This window comes from Rhinolophus sinicus, chromosome X (assembly GCF_036562045.2).
Source record: "Rhinolophus sinicus isolate RSC01 chromosome X, ASM3656204v1, whole genome shotgun sequence".
NCBI classification, from domain to species: domain Eukaryota; kingdom Metazoa; phylum Chordata; class Mammalia; order Chiroptera; family Rhinolophidae; genus Rhinolophus; species Rhinolophus sinicus.
In genome coordinates, this window is record NC_133768.1 from 93,629,412 (window position 1) to 93,651,268 (window position 21,857).

The 21,857-nt window shown below is 44.2% G+C and overlaps 1 protein-coding gene across 1 annotated transcript; it reads right to left on the minus strand.

The window, feature by feature from the left end:
* Positions 1-1,442: 1,442 nt before the first annotated feature.
* IGSF1 (immunoglobulin superfamily member 1) lies at positions 1,443-13,979 on the minus strand. Its single transcript, XM_074323808.1, is given in 19 exon segments — positions 1,443-1,863; positions 2,018-2,141; positions 2,558-2,836; positions 2,960-3,247; positions 3,421-3,708; positions 3,900-4,187; positions 4,968-5,255; positions 5,907-6,185; positions 6,468-6,758; positions 7,130-7,162; positions 7,258-7,328; positions 9,235-9,360; positions 9,362-9,668; positions 9,671-9,882; positions 10,125-10,407; positions 12,368-12,655; positions 13,021-13,302; positions 13,726-13,752; positions 13,895-13,979. Coding segments are annotated over 19 exon segments (3,957 nt in total). The 5' UTR covers positions 13,965-13,979; the 3' UTR covers positions 1,443-1,730.
* Positions 13,980-21,857: the final 7,878 nt, after the last annotated feature.

Here is a 21,857-nt window from a genome sequence, read left to right on the forward strand (position 1 = left end):
TTCCCATTTCTCTTTTCCTTGATGAACAGTTAAAGCAATCAGGTGATCACTAGCTAACTTACACAGCCCTACTACTAGCCTTGACAATACACTTTGGAATATCCAATGATTGGAAAATAAAATAAGACCCCATCAAAGGACTTCTATTCTAAAACCAAGAACCAAGGACGGGCCTTCCTCAAGCGTTCAAAATTTATAGCTTGGTTGAGAGTTAGGGATGGAGTGTTTGAAGGCAGAGAGTGGTGTTCAACAGAAAGCAACAATTAGGTTTTGCGAAATTAAATGTAAAAACACTTTTGAAATGCAATTTTTAGAAACACTATAAGAAATTTGTATAAGCAACTAATAGAATCTCAACAAATGGAAATCAGACCGAGACTTTTTACTTCTACATTCCAAAGAGCTTAATATAAATTAGTCTATAGTACTCAGAGTGTTTCATTCTGCAAGGATTAAGGGAAATGTGTTGCATTTTTTTAAGTTGCTCGGTAAATAAGCTTTCTAATGTAAGAACCAATGAGTTGTTTTCTAAAATTTATTGTAAACAGAGATAAACAACTCGCTGTGTATATTACCCTTGTACATTGTCCTATTGAATAGTATTAGTTTAGAATTAAACAGTGTTGGGAGGTGAGGAAATTTAGGGTTAGGTTTGAAGTGGTCTTGACCTCCTCTAGGACCCATAGGTTAATTCTTCTGAGATTTTGAACAGGTTCAAGGAGCTAGGTAAGGCCCCTCCCCAATCCAGCCCCCTAATGTGTACTGAATTCCCACAACTGACATACTGATCCAGGGAGCATCAGGGGCTCAGAATGTGAGCCAGCCTCCATTTGGAGTCCTGTGAAGGGACACTGGTAGGTCCCTGCTTCAAAACAACCACCTCACCTGCTTACTCACACCCTAAGATCCCACTACCAGAGGCCCATTCTTTTGGGAAGCAGTGTTCTCTTTAGGGAGGGCCAAGTCTTCAGCTTTTATCAATCATTTATACTTAAGAGTGAATTAATGTACCCCCTGTGATTTTGAGTTAAGTGCCACAAAGCATACTTTGCCAATTTCAAAGTTCTGCAGAGAGCTAATCTTGATGTTTGAAAGCAGGTGTAATAGGAACCTAGAAGTAACATGGTGAAAAGGATTTAACTTCAGTGTTTGCCCTCCTCAGGCTTAACTTGGAGAGAACATTTGCCATTCATTCATTCATCCATCAATTCATCCAATAATGAAATGGAGGGACAATAGGACATTTTGTTCAGTGATAATGTCTCAAAACAAATTGGTAAGTACTCTTTTGGAGCCTTCCCTCCTCCCCCATTCCATCTTTGAGCTCCTTTCTCTGTACTAGCAGCCCCAAGCTTTCTTATTCTACCATGGAGGTCAGCTCCAATACACCATTTCTGCTAAGTTGTAAGTGGACAACAGCCCAATGGAAAACCACAGTTAAATAGCGAATACTATTCTTTATTCAGAAGAATACAATTTAATAGAATTTCATGCACCAGTAAATCAATACAGTGAAGAGTTACAGGGGCAGGGAATCTCTTTTCAAGAAACATCTCACCCTACATCTACAATTGAGAGTAGAGCTCTCAACTTCCAGAACCCCCTTGACCCAGCTCAGGTGATTAGTGGCTAAGGAACAGTTGATGGGGCAGACTCCCAGTGTAACCAGTTGGATTTGCAGGTCTCTGAGGATAAAAGAAAGGAGAGGAAAACTCTTGTAAAGGAGATTATTATATTGGGACTGGCAGTTCCACTGAAGTTGCCTGGGAGATTGATGAAGGAGAATTGCTATCAGTGCCTGGTTCTTCTTGGTTACACTCTTCAAGGGCTATGGTCTGGTCCCTTCCATCTGTCTCCGAGTTCCTGTGTAGAGAAAAATACATGACTAAGGGTGTATCCAGAACCATCAACCTGAAAACAGGTTGCATTGTGGGGATCAGATGCTAGAGGAACATTCAGATAATTTTTTTTCCAGCAGCTCTGGGTTCACAGAAGGAGGCTAACATGAGGCATTTACCTGGTTCGGAGTCGAGGCCACTTCCTCCACTCTATGGCTAGCACTATCCCCAAAGCTACAACAACCACTACGATCAGGCTACTTCGGACAATGTTCCCCACAGTGCACTCCTGAGCAGCAGGCCCTGTGATGAAAATAGAGCAGAAACCAATGCCACAGAGGTTAACACATGTGTTATCCTTGATCTCTCATTGCCTCCTCATCTGGCCCCCTCCAAGCTTTACTTGGGAGCCATGTGCTGAGACTGTAGAGAAATTGATCAGAGGCAGCACTTATTCTGAGGCAGAGGCAGTGCTTATGCTAAGGGAGAAGAAGTCCTCCTTCTGGGGTGTGTGTGGAAGAGGCCCTGAAAGTATCTTGCTCACTATCTTTGAGCTCATCTGAGGTCCCACCTCCTCACCATCCCTAGGAGAAAGATAACTACACTTTGGGTATCTGACTCCAAACCCTTCCGCCTCCATATTTAAGCTATCTCCATTGGGACTGCTTCTGGGATACCAGGTGTGTTATGCCAGGTCTGTGGAGGGATTGTCCACTCACCTGCTGCACCCACCAGCTCCAGGGGATCACTAGGCTCTGACCAGATATCAGGGTAGGCCTGGAGGCGGTAGCTGCAGCTGTAGTTTCCAATGCCTTTTCCTTCTACGTTGTTGATAACAAAGTCTCCATCATCTGAGAACTGCTGAGGCGCTTCTTCTCTGTCATGTTCCAGGATAAATTCAACACCTGGCAGGGGTCCTCGGCACTGAAGGGTGATGTCCTTTTCTAACTTGAACACAGTGCTGGGCCAGGCTGACAGGGAGGGCTTAGGGGGCTTATCTGCAACCAACCAGGGCACAGAGTTAGAAGAAGTGGCCCTGAACCCAGCCCTTTACCCCCTTAGGGCTAACTACTAAAAAAACTACAAAATCTAGACTCTTACTGAAGTCTCCAGGACCTTACCTGTCACCCAGATCTCCAGGAAGTCACTGTGATTGGAAGCTGCAAAGGGAGCAGAGTCCAAATAATAAATACAGCTATAAATTCCAGAATCTTCACCTCTCACTGCTGGCATCCAGAAGTCAGCCCTGTAGCCGCTTGGCCTCTGTTGCTCTAAGGGCTCTTGAGAACCCTCCTTCAACAAGACAAATGTTGAGTCTGGCAGTTCCCCTTGACATCGAAGAGTCATATTTTCTCCAGGGGCCACCATTGGACCAAGCTGGGCTAACAGGCTGGGTTTGGGGAGCAAACCTAGAAGAAATCAACTGGTCAGAGAGAAGAGGCCACTTTCCAGGGCATCATACTTGGAGTCTCTGTTCAATAAAAAGGAAAGACTATTGCCTGCCTCTCCTGGGGCTTTTAAAAAACCATCTATTCCTTCCTTTCTATACCCCCATGCCCACTCCAGAGCATCTTCCCCTTACCTGTGACTATGAGTTCCAGGGTGTTGCTAGGCTGTATCTTAATAGGGCTGGTCCAGTCAGGGTGGTAGCAGCAGGTGTAACGCCCTATGCTAGCACCAGATACATTGGTGATGGGGAATGCCCCATCACTACTGGTGGATCCCCAGAGCTGCACTGAAGTGGCTTCTCTTTCTTTGTGCAGAATGTACCCTACTCCATGGACTGGCCCTTGGCACCAGAGAGTAACATTCTGCCCCATGGAAACCACAGAACTGGGCTCAGCAAACAACCTTGGCTTGGGAAATATGTCTAGGAAGAGACGAAAGATGTAAAGTGGTGAGTATGGAAACTTATCACTTGCTGAATTAACTCTTTATCTTTGTTTTTCTGGCCACAGTAGTTCCCCTCCATGACCTATCCCAGCTTTCCAAGAAGGATTACCCTCCCTAACCCCTACTCCAGTTGTTTCTGTCCCAGTTCCATGTTTTGTCTGTCCATACCAGTCACCCAGATCATTATAGGCTTGCTGAGATATGATCCCCTGTTTGACATGGTTGTCTCATAGTAGACACAGCTGTAGTTTCCAGAGTCTTCTGTTCCAATGGTATGGAGGAGGAAGTCAGCTGAGTTCCCTGAGGTACTCTGGAACTGTAAAGGAACAGGGGTTCCCTCATACAAGAGGGCGAACCTCATGCCCTGGAAAGCCCCTTGGCATTGCAGGGTCACATTCTTCCCAGGAAGCACCACAGGACCTGGCTGTGCCAGGAGAGTTGGTTTGGGGTAGAATTCTGAAATTAAAAAGACCACAACATGAGAGAAGCCTGCACCCCACATTCTGAAAATTGCTTTTTTAGTATTATTATAAGACACAATATATTTATTGTAGAAAATTAGAAAATACAGAAAAACCTAATGAAAATATAATTCTACCACTCAAAAATAACAATTCTTTATACATATTTATGTATTTCTTTTCCATTGATTTTTTTCTATACATACCCATGTCATTGTAGCTATAACTATTTATGTAATTGGAATCATACTGTATGCACAGTTGTGTAGTGTAATATTTTCACTTAACTTTATATTGTAAATATGTTCTTATGACGTTAAACAGCCTTTAAAAACTATCGTTTGTAAGGGATGCATAATATGCAGCTGATATTTCAAGGTCTTTGCCCTTTATCTTAGGGCTATCCAGTCCACCAATCTCTCAGCCTACCTAAGGAAAAAGTGGACATTGAGCCTAAAGTTCAAGGCCAACCAACAAAATGATTTCACAAATAGGGCAATGTGAGCTTGGCTTTAGGGATTGGACACCCCATCTGCCTCACTTCTTTCTCCAGAAGTGAATTACTTGCCTCCTCCCTCTCCTTTGTCTCTTATTCCTGTATTAATAATAATATAAGCAGCTGCCTTACATGGACTGTTTACCATGTGCCAGGCACTATCCTAAGCACATACTTGGTGGCTTTTAGATGGAGCACTTCTTCCTCTCCCGGTGACAGCACTTCCACCCACCTCCCCAGGGTCAGTACCACCTCCACCTGCATTTCCCCACTTCTGACCTGTCACCACAAGCTCCACGGAGTCGCTGGGCTCAGACCAGATTGAAAAGTCATAATAGCGGCAGCTGTAATTCCCTCCATCACCAAAGCCCACAGAAATGATCAGAAAGTGAGCTGCACTGGCCCCTGGGCTTGCCCAAGACTTGTCACTGGATGCTATTTCACTTCCATCTTTGTAAAGAATAAAGCTCATGTGCTCATGGGGGGTGGAGCAATTGAAAATCACTCGGACACCAGGAGTGACCATCGGGCTGGCCCATGTCTTAAAGTAGGGCTTCGGGTACATTTCTAGAAGGCAAAAAACAAAACACAACACAAAACCAAATTAAGGAAAAGGAAGAAAGAAAAAAATAGCTAATATATCAAATATTGGTTCTGGGAAGCTGCATGTTTTTAAATAGTATTTCCTTCAGAAGCAGATGCATTTAAAAATCCAGGCAAATCCACTTTGCAGATGGACTTCTCACAGGGACCCCTCACCCCCACCCCTTACCTCCGGTAGCTGAACCCTCACTGTCATCAGGACAGACAATGGAGGCTAGCTAAAAGAATGAATTGTCATTGGGGCTCTGTTGGTTCTCTGCACCTCAGTTTGACCATTTGGACAAGAAGGGGAAATGGTACCTGTGGAGCAGATACCATTTCCCCTTCTTGTCCAAATATCACTTTGAATATTTGCTCTATAGCTAAATAAAATAACTGATATGAAAATAATTAGAAAAATTAAACCACCCTTCACAAACCCCAGCTATTAATAACAATTACGGCTATTAATATCATGCAGCCAGAGGCCCTGGCACTCCCAGCGCCACGCCTGCCTGGCTCTAAGATTGGACACAGACTCCTAGGACCAGCAGCAAAGTTAGCTGTGAGGAAAGGAGGGTCTGACCCAGAGTTTTGCCTCCCCCCTCCTCCCTCACACACTCTTTTCAGCTCTACCTTTTATGACAAGCTCCAGGGGCTCACTGGGCTCAGACCACTTGAAGGGGCGCTTCTCAGTGTGAGTTCGGCAGCTATAATTGCCTTCGTCTTTATCCTCCATTCTTTGGATTGTAAAGAAAGCTTCTCTCCCAACAGTACCAAGTTGCTGGACAGGTTCCTGCAGTCCCTCCTTATACAGAGCAAACCCCATGCCTGCCAGCCATCCTTTGCAACGGATTTGCAGTTCCCGGCCCCGGATTGGGGGGGAAGCAGAAATGACAGGTTTGGGGAGGATGTCTGGAAAACAAAATGGTGTGGAAAAGGAGTCTCAAGTTTGGAGGTGCCCAGATGGGACACTTAGAGTCACTTTGTCAGCAAAAAAGAAATCCATCCTGAACTGTCAGTCTCCTCTCACCCTCTTACCCACCCCGCTCCCCCATTTCAGTGTCCTTCCTCTCCTACCTGCAGCATAAGCCCCTTGACTCCTTGTCTCTGTGCATTCTCCCACCCCCAGTAACAGTGTTAAGAGTCTCAGGGGCACTGGGGATTACTCTGAAAAGACCCTCAGCCTTTTCTTACCTGTCCCCACCAGCTCAAGTGCCTCACTGGGCTCCGACACAGCCATCTCCTCCCATGAATGGCAGTGATAACTCCCGGTGTGGCTTTGGGTCAGGGCACCAAGGGGGAAGGCAGCCCGGACCTGTTCTGAGGCCGGGCGAGTTGCGATCCACCCGGTTCCGTCCTTCAGCAACACAAACTCCTTAGTTGAGCCAGAAGGGCTTCTGCACCAGAGGGTTAAGTTCTTCCACGGGGCCAGAGGGAAGTTGGTCTCTGCCCACAGCTCAGGCTTCGGGGTTGGCATGATTATTTCTAGAAACAGCAGAATTAATAAAGCCATCCTCCCTCCTCCCCCTCCTCCCCTTTTACTTGCCCTTGAACCCCCCTACCCAGATCACACTGCCCACCTCCCCTTTCAACTCAAATCCAAACCCTTTCCTTCCTTCCACAGGTGCTGGGGAAAGAGGAAGCTGTCTCAGCTGAGCCTCAGAAAAGTGCAGAAGCTTGGGGAAAATTTTGCAGGCGGAGAGGCAGAGTTGGAGGCTGAATTTTGCCAGCAACTTTAGCAAGTGCCCCTTCCTGGCTGTCCTTCCCTCCCAACCAGTCCCTCCCTGGCCACTGACACTGTAGTTATTTCGGATCTCCAGGGAGGAATGCCCCAGTCTGGAACAGGAAAAACTCACCAGTCTCTTCTGTCAATACCCCATTGCACAGTCCTGCAAAAGAAATTACTGCCAGGCTCTGCCCCCTCCCCCACGGAACTTCACCCCGGCCTTCTGCCCAGGCTCCTACCCCACCCCCTGGTACTCACCACAGCAGAGAAGGGCCATGATTATGAAGAGCATGGTGACCCCTTGAGCTGTTCCCAGCAACCAGGCTTCTCTAGCGAGACCAGAACAAGATGAGAGGAGTTGCTGAGATTAGGGGGAGGGTGGAGAGAAGGGGGCGGCAATTTATGTCATTGGCTTATGCACCACCCAATAGGGATTGGATGCAGCCAGGATAATGGGAAATAATCTTTTCTGACATCGATGGCTTTTCTTTTTGAGGGCCTTACCATTTACAAACCTCTTGCTCTTTCGTGACCCACGTACCTCCCCACCCTCCTCCTCCCCACCCTCCTCCTCCCCAGCCTATATCATGTGTCAGCTCCTCATGGCCCCTGATTAGGCTGTTGCTGGAATTAAGATGTCAGATGTGAAAATGCTTTTGTAACTCCAGCTCTCAGAACCCCTGGAGCTCAGTGTGATTGGCAGCTCTGGGTGGTGTGTGTGGGGGTGGAGGGAGAAATCTTGGGTGTTTCACCATCATCAAGTTTAAGTCTGGAAGCAGTTTTTACTATGGCAGTATTGGTCCTCAGACTCACCTGCCTCACCTGCCTTTGTTATGGAAGGGTTGCCTAGGCAGCTCCAGTGATTTACCAGAGGATTGTACTCTTAAGTGCTGAGCTAAACTTGTCAGAGTGGGATCGTTCTACCCCCACCCAGATTATGACTGGAAATGTGCAGCAGTTTGGGGCTATGAATCCTGTCAAATTAGATGCTATTAAGCCAAAATCCATTTGAAAATTTTTAAGAAAATATTGACCCTACTTCCTGGTCAGGAAAATATGCCTTTCAAGGTGCTTTCTCTAAAATCTGCTTTCTAAACTCATTTTTAGGTGCAGTGGTCCTGGGCTGAAGTAGAGCACATGAAGCTACATTGTTTCTGTGCCCCTGGCTTGCAGGTTACCCCAGTGTATGTGAGACTCAGGATAGATTCTAAGGAGAACTAGAACTCGACCCCCACTGAAACTTTGAAAACTCAAAGGGTGGTGGTTTTTGCAGAAGGTTTAGGTGGCTCCCTTCTCATTACCGAAGCACTCTGTCCTAAAGATCCCAGCGGAAAACAAACACACACAAACATAGTCATCATCCATTGTGTACTGAATACTCCCAGAAACACAAATGCCTGTAATCATGGTGGTGGGGGGACACGTACAGCCAGGAGCCGAGGTTGAGGGGAAGTAGGCAAGGCATTCAGGAGCTGAAGACCCCACCAGGCTGGAGCTGTCATTTCTCTTCTTGTTTTCAAACAGAATAGCCTGAGCACAGGCCATGGAGATGGGGCGAGAGGGTGTTGGCCTTAGGGATGCAAAGAGATCAAGGGAAATGGCAGAAGAACCTGTTTGGCTTGCCATTTTCTGGGTCATGGGAAGTGGTCTGATTCAATGGCCCAATCCATTGCCATGTCAGATGCCCATGCAAGTGAAAATCATATTCTCAAAAATCTCTGCACAGGTAGTTGGAGACCAGAGTGGCAGAGAGAATGGTTTCTATGGCCACTAGGATAAACCACAAGGCCCTCTATCCCTTGAGAGCTAGGGATAAGGGTGAAAAGTTGGGATTGGAGTTGGATAACATCCTGGGCAACAGGGCAGCATTGCTTCTTACAAAAGAAAAAGTTCTGATCAAGTTAATGTGGGAGACATCAATCGTCTCTGAGGGGCAGGATGGTATGGGAGGGAGATTTGGGTACTCTCCTGGTGGGGATATTAGTGAATGAGGTCCTGATTACTTCTCTAGCCTCTGAGAATTATGCATTTCTCTCTGGCTTGGATGCTGACTCCTCTGTGAGGTGAAAGAAACAGTTGGGATGAGAAAGTCTTTTCTCTGAAGCACAGAGGGTGGGTGATACAAAAGGTGTGCCCCTATGGCTTGTTTCAATTGGATCATGACTCATTCCTGAGTCTCTGGAGAGCCTGGACTCAGCTAGATTGAGGAACAGGGGGATGGGACAAGACAATTACCTGATTTTGAGACTCCAATATTTCCACCTTATCCACAGCACTACCAACAGCAAGGCAACCAGCTGCACAATTAGGGACAACCTGATAGCTTCATTCAGAATGTAATTCCAGGTGAGCAAGCCTGTGGCCAGAGAAGACCAGAATCAGGGATCTTGATGGGGACAGAGGCAGGTGAAAACATTCATGAGGGGAGGGGAAGTTTGTTACTGAAGGTGAAGGAAAGGTGAGATAGAAGTGGCCTTGTTTTTCATGAAGACTAGGAGCCTTGAAAGTATCCTGCTCACTGCCTTTGAGTGATTGTGAGACCATCCCAAAGGAAGGATGCCCAAACTCAAGGACCCTGACTTTCAAGCTCCTGATTCCACTTTCCATATCTTTCTGGGCACTGCTCCAGGATCCCAGCGGTATCCTGGACAAAGCCATGAAGGAGTGTCCCTAAGAAGAGTTGTCCTCTCACCTGCTGGCTCCATTAGCTCCTCATTATCGATGTTGGTGGTATCCAAGAGCTGAAGTGGTTTGTCTTCTCCTTTTTTATAGAGAGCAAGCCCCACTCCATCCACTGGCCTTCGATACCACAGGCTCACATTGTGACCCATTTGGACCACAGGACTGGGCTGAGCAAGTAGCGAAGTCTTGGGAAAAGTGTCTAGGATGAGACCCAAAATATAAAGGGCTAATAGTCTGACTTCCCCCTCCCACTACTTAGGGATCTTTTCCTCCTCTTCCTCCAGTCCACCCTTGGCAAATCCCATCCTAAGCCTAGTTACACAAATTTTGCTTCCTTCCCCACTATTAGCCCTAGCTGCATGATTAGGATCTCCAGGATCCCAGAGGGAGTTGTTAATCTTTACCCTCTAACATAGGTCCCGTGGCATCCCCATCTCTTATCGGTTACCCAGATTTTCAGGATATCACTAAGGAGTGAACCCCTGTATGACCCATCATAGTAAAAACAAAGGTAATGTCCAGCATCATGGATTTTCAAAGCCCGGAAGAAGAAATATGCCTCATTTTTTATTAGCATCTTGCGATAAAAGGACTTCTCCAAGTCTTCAAGTCTTATTAAAGCAAAAGTCTTTCCATAGATTGGCCCTTGACACCTGAGATTCAGGCTTTCTCCAGGTGCCATTATGGGTCCAGGACAAGCTGTGAGAGTTGTTTTGGGATAGAGGCCTAGAAAGGGAAGAGACCCTGAATTAGAGGTAGGATGATTCTTCCCTATTATCTTCTGTTTTTTCTTAGTTTCTTTAAACAGAAAGTGATAGCTGAAATTTACCCTCTGCTCCCTCTCCTTCCTTGAATCTCTGCCTCTTCTAGGAGGTAATCAAGGGTAAATTCACTTGTGCCTCTGCCTTCTCACCAGACTATCAGCTCTATTGAGCTCTAACTATGTGTAGGGGTATGTGTCAGTCGAATACCTACATCTGTAATTTCCTGTATCTTTAGGTCCCTGAAATGTCAAATGTAGTTCTTCCAACTACTGAAAAACCAAACTTCTAAAAAATTACTTTGATTTCATCTTTGTAGAGCATGAATGCAAATGAAGTATTAAGGATGAATTTTGAACAAATTAACCCCACGTAAGAACCTACTTTCGTACACCTGAAATCTATGTAATTTTACTAACAATTGTCACCCCAATAAATTTAAAAAATAAATTTAAAAAAAAAGAAACTACTTTCAACAGGAGATTGAAAGAAGCCAATAAGGATAGATTGGCCAGTAAGTCTGCAACCCAAAGGAATGTGTTAATGGGTCCACACCCTCGTTTCCATGTATTGCTCCTCCAAGGAGATTATACTACAAAATAGATGGCAAACCTTTCCATACTGCTCCTTCTTACTCACCCCAATCCTAGGTAGACCCACCCATCCATTATTGGGAGGATCAGCTCTATCATATGCTCATTGAGCATTTAGGATGTGTCAGGCATCATGTTGGTCTAGGAATATGCAAGTAAAGAAGACATAGTCCCTATCAGCAAAAAGCTCATGGCTCATTGGGGGATACCAGTGAACAGGTAACTGCAGAAGTGTGTGCTAGTGGAATCTACACTAATAGGACATTCATACAATGAAAATCCATAAGCACAGTCCAAACAGACCTTTGTTCTTTGATTCTCAATAAAAAGCTATACTAGTAAAATTAATATCTGTCATTTATTGAGAACTTATGTGCCAAGCACTATACATATATTTAGGTGAATCCTCACAACAACCCTGTGAGGTAGGCATTATTATTATACCAATTTTGCAAATCAGGAACATGAGGCAGTGAGGCATACGGTAGGTTGGAGAGATAACTGTTATCCCATATTAAAGTGAAGGAAACCAAAGCACAGAGAGGTAAAGTCACTTGTTCAAGATCACACAGGGAGGTAGTGTCAGAGGTGAAACTAGAAACCAGGATTACTGCTGTTAAGACCAGGGTACTTTCTGTAACACCACAGCTTTCCCCAAGCATATTTAGCTTTATGGAGAAACTAAAATAAATGTGGCCAATTCTATCTAGAAGCATCCAAGCCATGGTGTAGGGGAGCTGAGCCTGGGGTGTGTGTCTGACTTTTTGACATTTTGGGGAGGCTCCTGCTGTGTTTAAAGCTTGTTACTACCTTACTGGATCTGTATATACAAGACTAAAGCAATTTATAAAGCCATTTCTAAAATACAAACTATCGCTTTCTTCTTCATTTTTTGTTTATCACTTAGCAATTCATTCTATTTTCCACACTAAAATATCATAATCAGAATAAAACTACATTTAAAAATTTAAATATCAGTTTATAAGACTGCAGTGGCAGTGCCTGGCACATATTAAGTGCTCAATGAATATAGTCTAATGAAGGAATGCATGCACTATATTCAACAAGTAGAAAACAACAAAGCTGTGATGATCTGAAACTGCTGGATATTTTGCTGGGCTCACTCACTAGCCTTTTGACTGGCTCCCAAACATCTGCCACATAGCATGCGTGATTCTAATTTTCATCTCAGTAAAATGATATATGACTAGCTCCTGGGCCTTGCAGAGCCTAGGAACTGGCCAAGGAAAGTAAAATCAGAAACCCTGTCTCATCCAGCCATGATCCCAGGGACAACAATCATCAGACCCCAACAGCCATAGCCACACCCACCTGCCACAATCAGCTTCAGGGGGTTGCTGGGCTCTGACCACAAAGTGGGGAGCATCAGAATATGAGTGCGGCAGATGTAAACCCCTTCACTCTCAGGTGTCATGTTGGAAATGGAGAAGATGGCCACTGTCCCAGTTGGGACTTGGTAATCCACGGGCTCTGCATATCCCTCTTTGAACAGCATGAATGCCAAACCCTGCAGCCAGCCATGGCAGAGTATGTTAACATTACATCCAGGAAGAGGAGAGTTCTCGGACTGGATCCATAAAATGGGCTTGGGCAGCTGGCCTGGAAGGAGGGAAGGAACTAGAATTCAGGTAGAGCAAGAATAGTGCTGCTCAGGAGAGCTCTACTTAAATGAGCCTTTCCTGTATGATCCTTATTTGCCACCCCTTCTTTCCCCATCTCAGGTCTTCCCTAAGTTGAGAGCTTGCCTTCTAAATCTGTTCCAGAGTATGCATCCTCAGTCTGCATTGCAGTGTGGGCAGTATGGAGAGTATGCACTTATTTACTAATTGTGGAGTGTGCACATGTACGTATGCATGCATTTGAGGTAAATGAATAGATGAATTAAACAAATCCTGCACTAGAAAGGCAAGTTTGAATCCCAGGAGCTGGAGTTTATTCTTGATTAGCTAACTCTGTCTTCTTACCTGGTGCCTCCAACTCTAAAACTTTACTGGGCTCTGACCAGCCTGTCTCCTTCCAGTAGCAGCACCTGTAAAGACCTGTATTGGATTTAGTAAGGGCACCTATGGAGAATGAAACTTGGAAGGTCTTATAGGAGGGTTGGATACAGGTCATCTGTGTCTTATCCTTCAGTAGCAGAAACTTGCTTGAAATCTGAGAAGGGCTTTTGCACCAAAGTGTGACGTTTTCCCAAGGTGCCTGGGGGTAGTTGGTCTCTATCCACAGCTCCGGTTGAGATTGCATCACTATTATTACCAAAAATCACAAAAATGTGAGTAGTCCAACCCTCTCCCTCCCATAACATGCCCCACAGTGTATCTTAAAATTAGCCCTGACCCAGATTATTCCTTTTGTCTTCCCTTGGGGACAGAATTGTCTGCTCATGTGGGGGTGGGATAGGGACCCCCACAGGGGACAAAGGATATTTGTTCAAGGAATCTAAGTGAGTTGGGGAATAAAATGCAATAATGGCTTCCTTTCCATCTGAAATAAAGCTCTTTACTATTTTGTGGGAAACCAAGTCACAAAGTAAGGGCTTTGATTCCCAACCAATGCAATCTGGGAATTGTCTTTGGAATCTCACGGCATTTATGTCCAGGACCATCGACGCAGGCCGATGTCTTGGAACCTTCAGGAAAGAAGGTATTGAGGTGGCAAGACTCACTTACCTATTGATGTCATACCCAGACTAAGCCCTGAAAAGAGAGATTATGGTAAAGGAAGGTCCCTTCATTGTTCCCACCTACCCTCAATACTTTCCTCTCCCTCCCCAAGGTGCCCACTCATAGGGGTATTTATGACAGGGTTACTTGCCCCTCACCCTTTCCTTGTACTCACGAATGCAAAAGAGCAAGAGAGTCAATGTCCATAGCATGGTGGCCCCCTCCCCTGGCCTGTCCAGGGTCATGGGGCCTCTGGTGCTCAATGTACACTTCAAGACTTGAAGGGTTTTGCCCCTTAGCAGGTGATGAGATCTAAAAATAGAAGTGTTTTTACTCAGGAGACTTGTCTTGCTTCTTAAAGTTTAGTTTGGATCACTAAACTGCATTTGACAACCCTACTACCTTCCATTCCCTCACAGGCATACAAGGTATTACAAAATATTATGAGGTCACCTGTTACTTTGTCCCCTTGCCCTTTTTCTCCACTCCCCCCTCCACCCACCCAAGGTCTTTGCTGGTATCTAAAATGTCAGATATTTTGGGGATGGCCAGTTAGCTCAGTTGGTTGGAGCGTGGTGCTGATAGCACCAAGTTTGCCGGTTCAATCCCCGCATGAGCTATTGTGAGCCGCACTCTCTTTAAAAAAATAAAATTTAAAATAAAATAAAATAATAAAATAAAATAAAAATAAAATGTCTGTTTCTCCCTGGGCTCTCAAAGGGCCAGAGGGGCGACCTAATCCAGACAAGCAGAAGCCCCATGGGATGAAGGAGATGGGAGGTGTAGAGACACACCTTTACAGAAGATAGGTGATAGATACATATAGATATAGATATAAATATATAGATACACACACACACATATATTCTGAGTCCTCCAACAATGTAGCAAAGAAAGTGTTCCTACCATCCCCATTTTGCTGGCAAGGAAACTGAGACTTAGAGAGGATATATAATTTGCCCAAAGTCAAAAGGTATTAAATATCAGAGCCAAAACTTCAGAAACATATTTAACTCCAATGCCTATGCTCTAAAACCAGTATTTAGAGGCAGCCCTGTCCCTCATTCTCACCCTCCCATAACTCTCCCATCTCATCCCATCCAGGCCTTCCTTCTGTGGAATGCTTCAGATCCAATATTATTCTCATTCTTATCTCTTACCCCACAAAGCTCAAAAGCTTCATCTCAAGTAAGTTTTGGGGAATCAAGCTGATTGAGCTAATCAATATTATTATAAGATGTAAATTATTTATTGGTTGTCTATAATTTATAAGCATTTTTGTTTGTTGCCCCTAAGTAAAAAAAGATAATTGTTTTAATTTCAGGGAGTAGGTCAAAGATTTGAGTTCCGGCAAACTTTCTCATTTTCTAAAAATCACTATTGACCACAGGCCCTGCATGTACACAAGGTAGACTCCTTATGCTTTTCTGCCTTCTCCCACCCCACCCAGAGTATACTTTTGCCAAGGGGAGGTATATCTCCACTATACAAATTCAGGCTCTTTCCTTCACCAACTCTATTCAGAGTCTGAGGTCCTGGATGACCCCAGTTTTATCCTATTTCAGGAGAGAGGGGTAAGGGCGGGTCCCAGAACAGAAAGGGGCTGAATTTCCTTTCCAAACTGATCCTAGTGCCGCTGCCTCTAACTTGTCCAGTGCTAACACTGGGCAGATGGAGCAAGAGGAAAATGAATATTCATTTTCAAACATCTGGGCTGTAGGAAGCAAGCAGATTGTCAGAGATCCAAAGAGGCACAGTTTCCTTTTGCATTTCACCCTTTGCTTTCAAGGATGTTCAAATTACTTTCTCTGAACTTTTCCTATCTGTAAAGTTGGGGAATAATATATACCTAGCATTGTTGTGTTAGATCAAAGATAATATATGTACAGTGCCAGGTACATAGTGAACATTTCATAAGAAGGTGGCTATTTTTCTTCTTCTCAAAAGAGACATCAACCTGATATAGGACCTTAAAGATGCTCTTTCCATCTTACCTGTTACAGCCTTTTGTACCTACTCCTCTCAGGACCAGGACCAGGGCCAGGCCAGGGCCAGGCTTGGGTGCCACCCTGTTGCTTTGTTCCCCTGAGACTTGGAGTCAGGATTTATTGGAGAAGCCACGTTCTACTGCCAAGGGAAAGGTTCAACCTGGGATTCTTCCCATGAATGCCATCTGAGATTCCAGCCTTCCCACTTGGACCCCTAAACCAGGGGTTTGCCTCCTGGGGGCTAGAGTGGAATCAGGGAAGTTGGGCTGCTCAGCATGACTGAACCCTCCCCAATCACTAAGAAAACTGTACCATTTATATCCAGGCAAAATGATGAATCTTAGGCCCAGGGAACTTGGAAAGCAGCTGCAAGCTTCAGGTTAATTAGCCATGCACATTTTGGGCCTTTCACATCCCCACCCAACCCCCAATTTCAGCAGTCTAGACTTTGTACCCTCCCCTTCTACTCCACCCCAACTGCTTTCCCCACCCTTAGGCAGCGCCAAAGTGCTTTTGACGGTGATATACACGGAGTATCTAATGGCTCGCTCCCATGCACAGCTTTACGGGCTCCAGGAATCAGAGGTTTGGCTCAGCAGGGTGCCGGGTGCGGGATCAGCTGAGGGTTTGGAGGAAAGCCTGATAAGGACAAGGGAAGATATCTACAGTGCCCAGAGATTATCAGCGAGGCAAGGCTGGAATGGGGAAGGAAAAGAAAGGAAGGGATGAAGAGGGTGGGGGATTAATTACAGCGGAGAGACTATTTTGGGGTTTTGTTTAAGATCTGATGGCCAGTATTTAATCTTCAGCCACTGGAGTATGCGCTCATTTGCAGGTACTTACGGTAGTTGACGGCCCGCTCAGAGACGTTGGAGATTCTCCAGCAGCTCCTCCAGATGCAGCAAACTGCCCAGCATGAGAAGAGCTGTCTAAGGACAGCCTCTCAGGCTTCGCGCCCCGCCTCCCTCTTTCCCGCCTGCTCGCAGTCCTGTTCCAACCTCCTCCCCTCCCTCTGCCAGGCTCTGGGAGACCACCTACACTAACTCTGCTTGACACCTGCAGTCCTCTGACAACCAGGATTTCTATGCCCCTCCCAACTCTAAGCCTGTCTCTCGACTCCCTGCAGAGGTTGCTGGAGCCAAATTCAGATCTCTGCCCCTTTCCCTGTCGCTAAATTTCACTGGGTCACTGTATTCTGGAGGGGAGAGGGCCAGCACTTAAGATTGCCAAAGCTGTAGGTGACTCTTCTCCAGCTCCCCAATGTGTTAAAAGGGATCTCGTATCTTCCTCTGCTGGTTTAATGCCCCACTTATGCATAAACATTACCACCATGGTTTAAATGCTTGCTATGTGACTCTGGGCCCTGGGTATCTACTATTTATAATCTTCATAGCAGTTCTACAAGATGCGCTAATTCCCTCAATTTTACAGATGAGAAACTGAAGCTCAGAGAGGGTTAAGTAACTTGAACAGCCTTCAAAGTCCATCTTGGAATAAAAGCCTAGGCTTTAGAGACATATAAATTAGGACTTCAGTCCAGGTTCCATTATTCAGTTGCTGAGTGACCTCAAGTGAGTGAGTCTCTGAGTCATAGTTTCTGCACCTGTTTTATTGTTTCAGTTTTTTTTTTTAAAAGCTATTGTACAGGGCTTCCATGGGATAGTGCAAGTAAAACTTATAGCACAGTAAGCTTGGTACATGGTAGGTGCTCAATAAATGATAGCTGCTGCTGCTACCACTACTACTATTACTAACCTGTAAAACATTCACCAAATGCCCTAGAGTAACATGATTTCAATGACGTAGACAACCTTTCACTAATTTAGGTGACCGTGAAATAGTTTTTGAAATAACAATGTATAGATAAGATACTACCCAAAGCACCTGACATATATGATGGGATCAAAGTGTAGTATCTAATGGATTCACAGATCAATTGATTGTTGGAAGAAATAGCCAGATTTTTCTTTATGTGCATATTTTCACCTTCATGAAAGATTAAATATTATCTACAGAAAAATACAGTAATTTGAGAGCAAACTATGCAAAAATAAAGTAGCAGGCTTTTTTAATCAGAAAATTGAATACCATATCTTCACGCATCAGGTGATATCAATTGTGGCTTCCTGGCACCTTCTTTTCCCATACACCATTATAAACTGCAGATTATCGCATAAGGAAAAGAATAGCAATATTACTATAAATCTGTGTTTGGGGGCAGCAATTATTTAGCCTCTCTAAGCTGCAGTTTTCTTATCTGTAAAATGAGGATAATAATTGTACTTACTATCACGCAGAGTTTTGGGTAGGATTGAATGAAAATCCTCCTGTAAACCACTATGTAGTGCCTGGGACACAGCAAGCATCCATTAATTCCATAAATGCTGAGTATTTTCTTTGTGCCAGGCATTGTTGTAGATGCTGACAATTTAGAGAGAATGGCAGTTTCTGCTGTTAAGGAGTTTGTAGTCTAAGGATAAACACTGGTAGAGAGTGAGGAGTGGGATCTAGCCAGAGAAGGAGGTGCCATGAGAGTCAGAGGATTGCAATAGGCCAGACCCGTGGCAAGGAATGGAGAATTGCAAGCAGGTTACTGTTGCTGTGGGTCTAAAGGAGGGCTGTGAAAGAAGAGAAGGAGGGGACAGCAAGTGTTTCTGAAACATTTAGGAGGTAAAATTGGCCTGATGTGTTAGCTTTTTGGAACACAGTAGTGAGAGTCATTGTCTGTCAGGGTGAGAATATATATGCAAGTTTTCAAAACAGGTATATAGAAATCACTATGATAGTACCAAGCAGTATAAATATTAACTCATTGTGTCCCCATAACAACCCTATGTGATGACTATCATTATCAGCCCCATTTTACAGATGAGGAAACTGAAATGTAAAGCCATTAAGCAAATTGCCTGATGTCTACACAGCCAGGAAGTGGCACAGCTAGGATTCACATCCAGGTAGTCTGTATATACAGTCCTATGTTTTGTTTTTCTTTTTGTTTTTTTTTTAACTGAAACCACTTTATTGATTTTACTATATCTCTAAAAAAGGTCCTATATAGATTTCTGAAACTTTTTATGCAAAGTAACTGAACAACTTTTTATTTATTTATTGGGGTGACAATTGTTAGTAAAATTACATAGATTTCAGGTGTACAGTTCTGTATTACATCATCTATAAATCCCATTGTATGTTCATCACCCAGGGTCAGTTCTCCTTCCATCACCATATGTTTGATCCCCCTTACCCTCATCTCCCACCCCCCACCCCCCTTACCCTCTGGTAACCACTAAACTATTGTCTGTGTCTATGAGTTTTTGTTTCTCATCTGTTTGTCTTCAGTAACTGAACAACTTCTTAACTGAACAACTTTGTAGCTCTATCATTCTTTTTTGGATTGAGGTATAATTGGCATACAACATTATATTAGTTTCAGGTTACAACATAATGATTTAATATTTGTATATATTGTGAACTGCAGTCTAATATTCTTAACCACTACCCTACGCTGTCTCAGCATTGAATGTATGCTTGGAATGATACAACTAAAAAACAAACAAAACAAAAAAACCCAAACAGATGTGAAAGTAGTTAGTGAAAGAGAAAAGCAACAATTAAATGCATTAATAATGTAGAAAAAACATTATTAAAGCATCCCCCTGCTCTCTGTAAGTCTTTGAGCTGAGGCTTGTGTTCTTTGAACAGCAGCCTGAATCTAGAGCCCAGAAGCCCCACTAACTCGCCATGGAAGCCTAATAAAGGTCCTGGGACTGTGTAGGTGAGACTACCACTCACTCTTACCTTTTGCTCTGGGACACTATGGAATCTTGAAGGGACTTATTATTCAAGCTTCATAGAAGCCCCTCATTCAAATTACGGCTGACAATTGAGATACTGGAGCCTCCATCTCTAGGCTACCTCTGTGGGTCTTAAACTTTGCAGCCTGCCTGAAAATGGAGAAACATTCTCTGGCCAACCTCCTCAGGGAAAACTTGAGTGGCCCAATATTATAAAGATGGTGGTAGAGGCCAACAGGGTCTGGGGCTGTGTCATAATTGAGATGGAGTTCTTTATGTTGGCTCTGCTGGCCTTCCCCCATCGGGAATCCAGCAGGCCTATGGCTCTGTGACTCCGAATCTTACATAATTAAGACAGGGGGATTGTAATGGTGGCAATAAATCTTCTATTTTGAGATTTGGATCTCTGGTATAATTTGATTTAACAAGTATAATTTAGCTTGGGATTTTTTTGAAAGCTTTCTTTGCTTTCTTTCCACCAAATGTTAATGATTCTGTTTATGCATTTACTATGCATACCAGTTTCAATGGTTCTGTTTACTTCAGCCCAATACAGGCCCTGCGACTTGGGATAGGTTTTGCATCTGTATGGGATCCACTCAGGGTTCCCTTAAATCTACATAACACATGCAAAGGTTCTGATAACCAGCTTAACTGCACCTACCCCCACCCCAAGGGACCAAGTCAAAATCAATAGAAAGTTCCATTACAAGCTGAAGCAATTTACCTCCTGGTTAGAAAATATAAAACTTGAGACGAAACAAAGACTCGACGCAGTAGTATTCAGCAGACTCTGCCAAGCCGACTGTCCTCTTACTTTAATTAATCTTCTTTCTGTATTTCTACCTGACTTGTGAATTCTTCCACGAACCATAAGTGAGCAGCCACAATATCACACACACACACACACACACACACACACACACACACACACACACACACACACTCACACTCCAAGGAGCCTGAGTTTCTCCTGGTTTATTACTCTAAAGCTGGCTGATATTAAACAACTGCTCTTTCAAGGAACATTTTGAGAATGACTACTCTTATTCTTGGTGGTTAGGGCCCCCCTGACTCTCCATCCTCTTAAACTGGTGAGATGGACAGGAGGGGGCTGGTATAGGAGCTCCCACCCTCACTATCCTGGAAAGTGGTAATACCACAAAATATTCCTGAGCTATACCCCTTTTCACTTTCAATCCTTGAGCATGGGTGCTAGAAGAGGGTTCCTGCAAAAGCTTCAGAATCAACTATTATGGATTATGAGACAAATGTTAAACACAAAATTTTATTGAGTACATGCTATTCATATTTAAGTAGGGAGTATGGTAGGGGTAGGACTAATGTGATTTGTAAGACAGGGTTTCTAAGCTCCAAAGACTCAGCCTAGAGAGAAAAAAAGAGCAACTGTCTTATAAAAGCTGTAGTGGGGGCCAGAGGAGCACTAGAAACACTTCAAGAAGGTGGAGCTCAAAGGAGGTGAGGCACCAAGGGCCATGTAAGTGCACAGAGTGGTCTCGTGAGCCTTTCTCTATAACTCAGTCCAGTGTAGGATGATGAGATTTTTAAAAGCTAAATCTGTTTTATAGTCAAGCCAGGAGAAGCACAGGACAAATCTGGCCTCTTCCCAGTGATATGCTGGAGCTGGCTAGCAGTGGTTCAGGAGAGATGAATGTGTCATCTTATCTCAACCAGCATCAGTAATATCACATTGGTAGTTTAAAATTGGCCATGAACAGAAAATTTACACTAGTGAAGTGAATGCTGTAAATCAGTTTCTCCCGCTCCCCCAGGGAGCTGTTTGTTAAACATTTACTAGCAAACCACTTTCTTCCAGTTTTATATTTCAGGATAGTGATTCTCACTGGTAAACAGGAACTACCAAGGATCCTGATAATTTTCTTACACTCTCAAGAGAGTGGTGAGCATTGTCTACTCCACCCCACCCCACCTCCATTTTCAATGCTGTGGTAAGCCACCTAAGGACTGTGTCAGATCTCTACAACATTTGCTGCAGTCAGTTTGCTAATTAATACGTTTTAGTACCCTTCCCCACTCCCTAATATCTTTCAGTCATCATCCTCTTCTGCAATGGAGAGGGTATGTGGAGCAGACAAGTAAGGAACTAAGGTGGGACTAGACAAACAGTGTTCTGGGACAGTAAAGAGGCCCAATCAGACAGATTAGCTTCCAACAGAAAGACCTGGTGGAAGTTGGAGCTTTGGTGGTGAGAAGTACCTTATGTTAAAGGTGGAAAGAGAAGCTGGAGCCCACCCACAGAGCTTGGATTTTCATTTATTCTTTGTCAGGCATTTCAATTATTAAAGGCTCAGTTTGGGGCACTAAGTCACTTGCA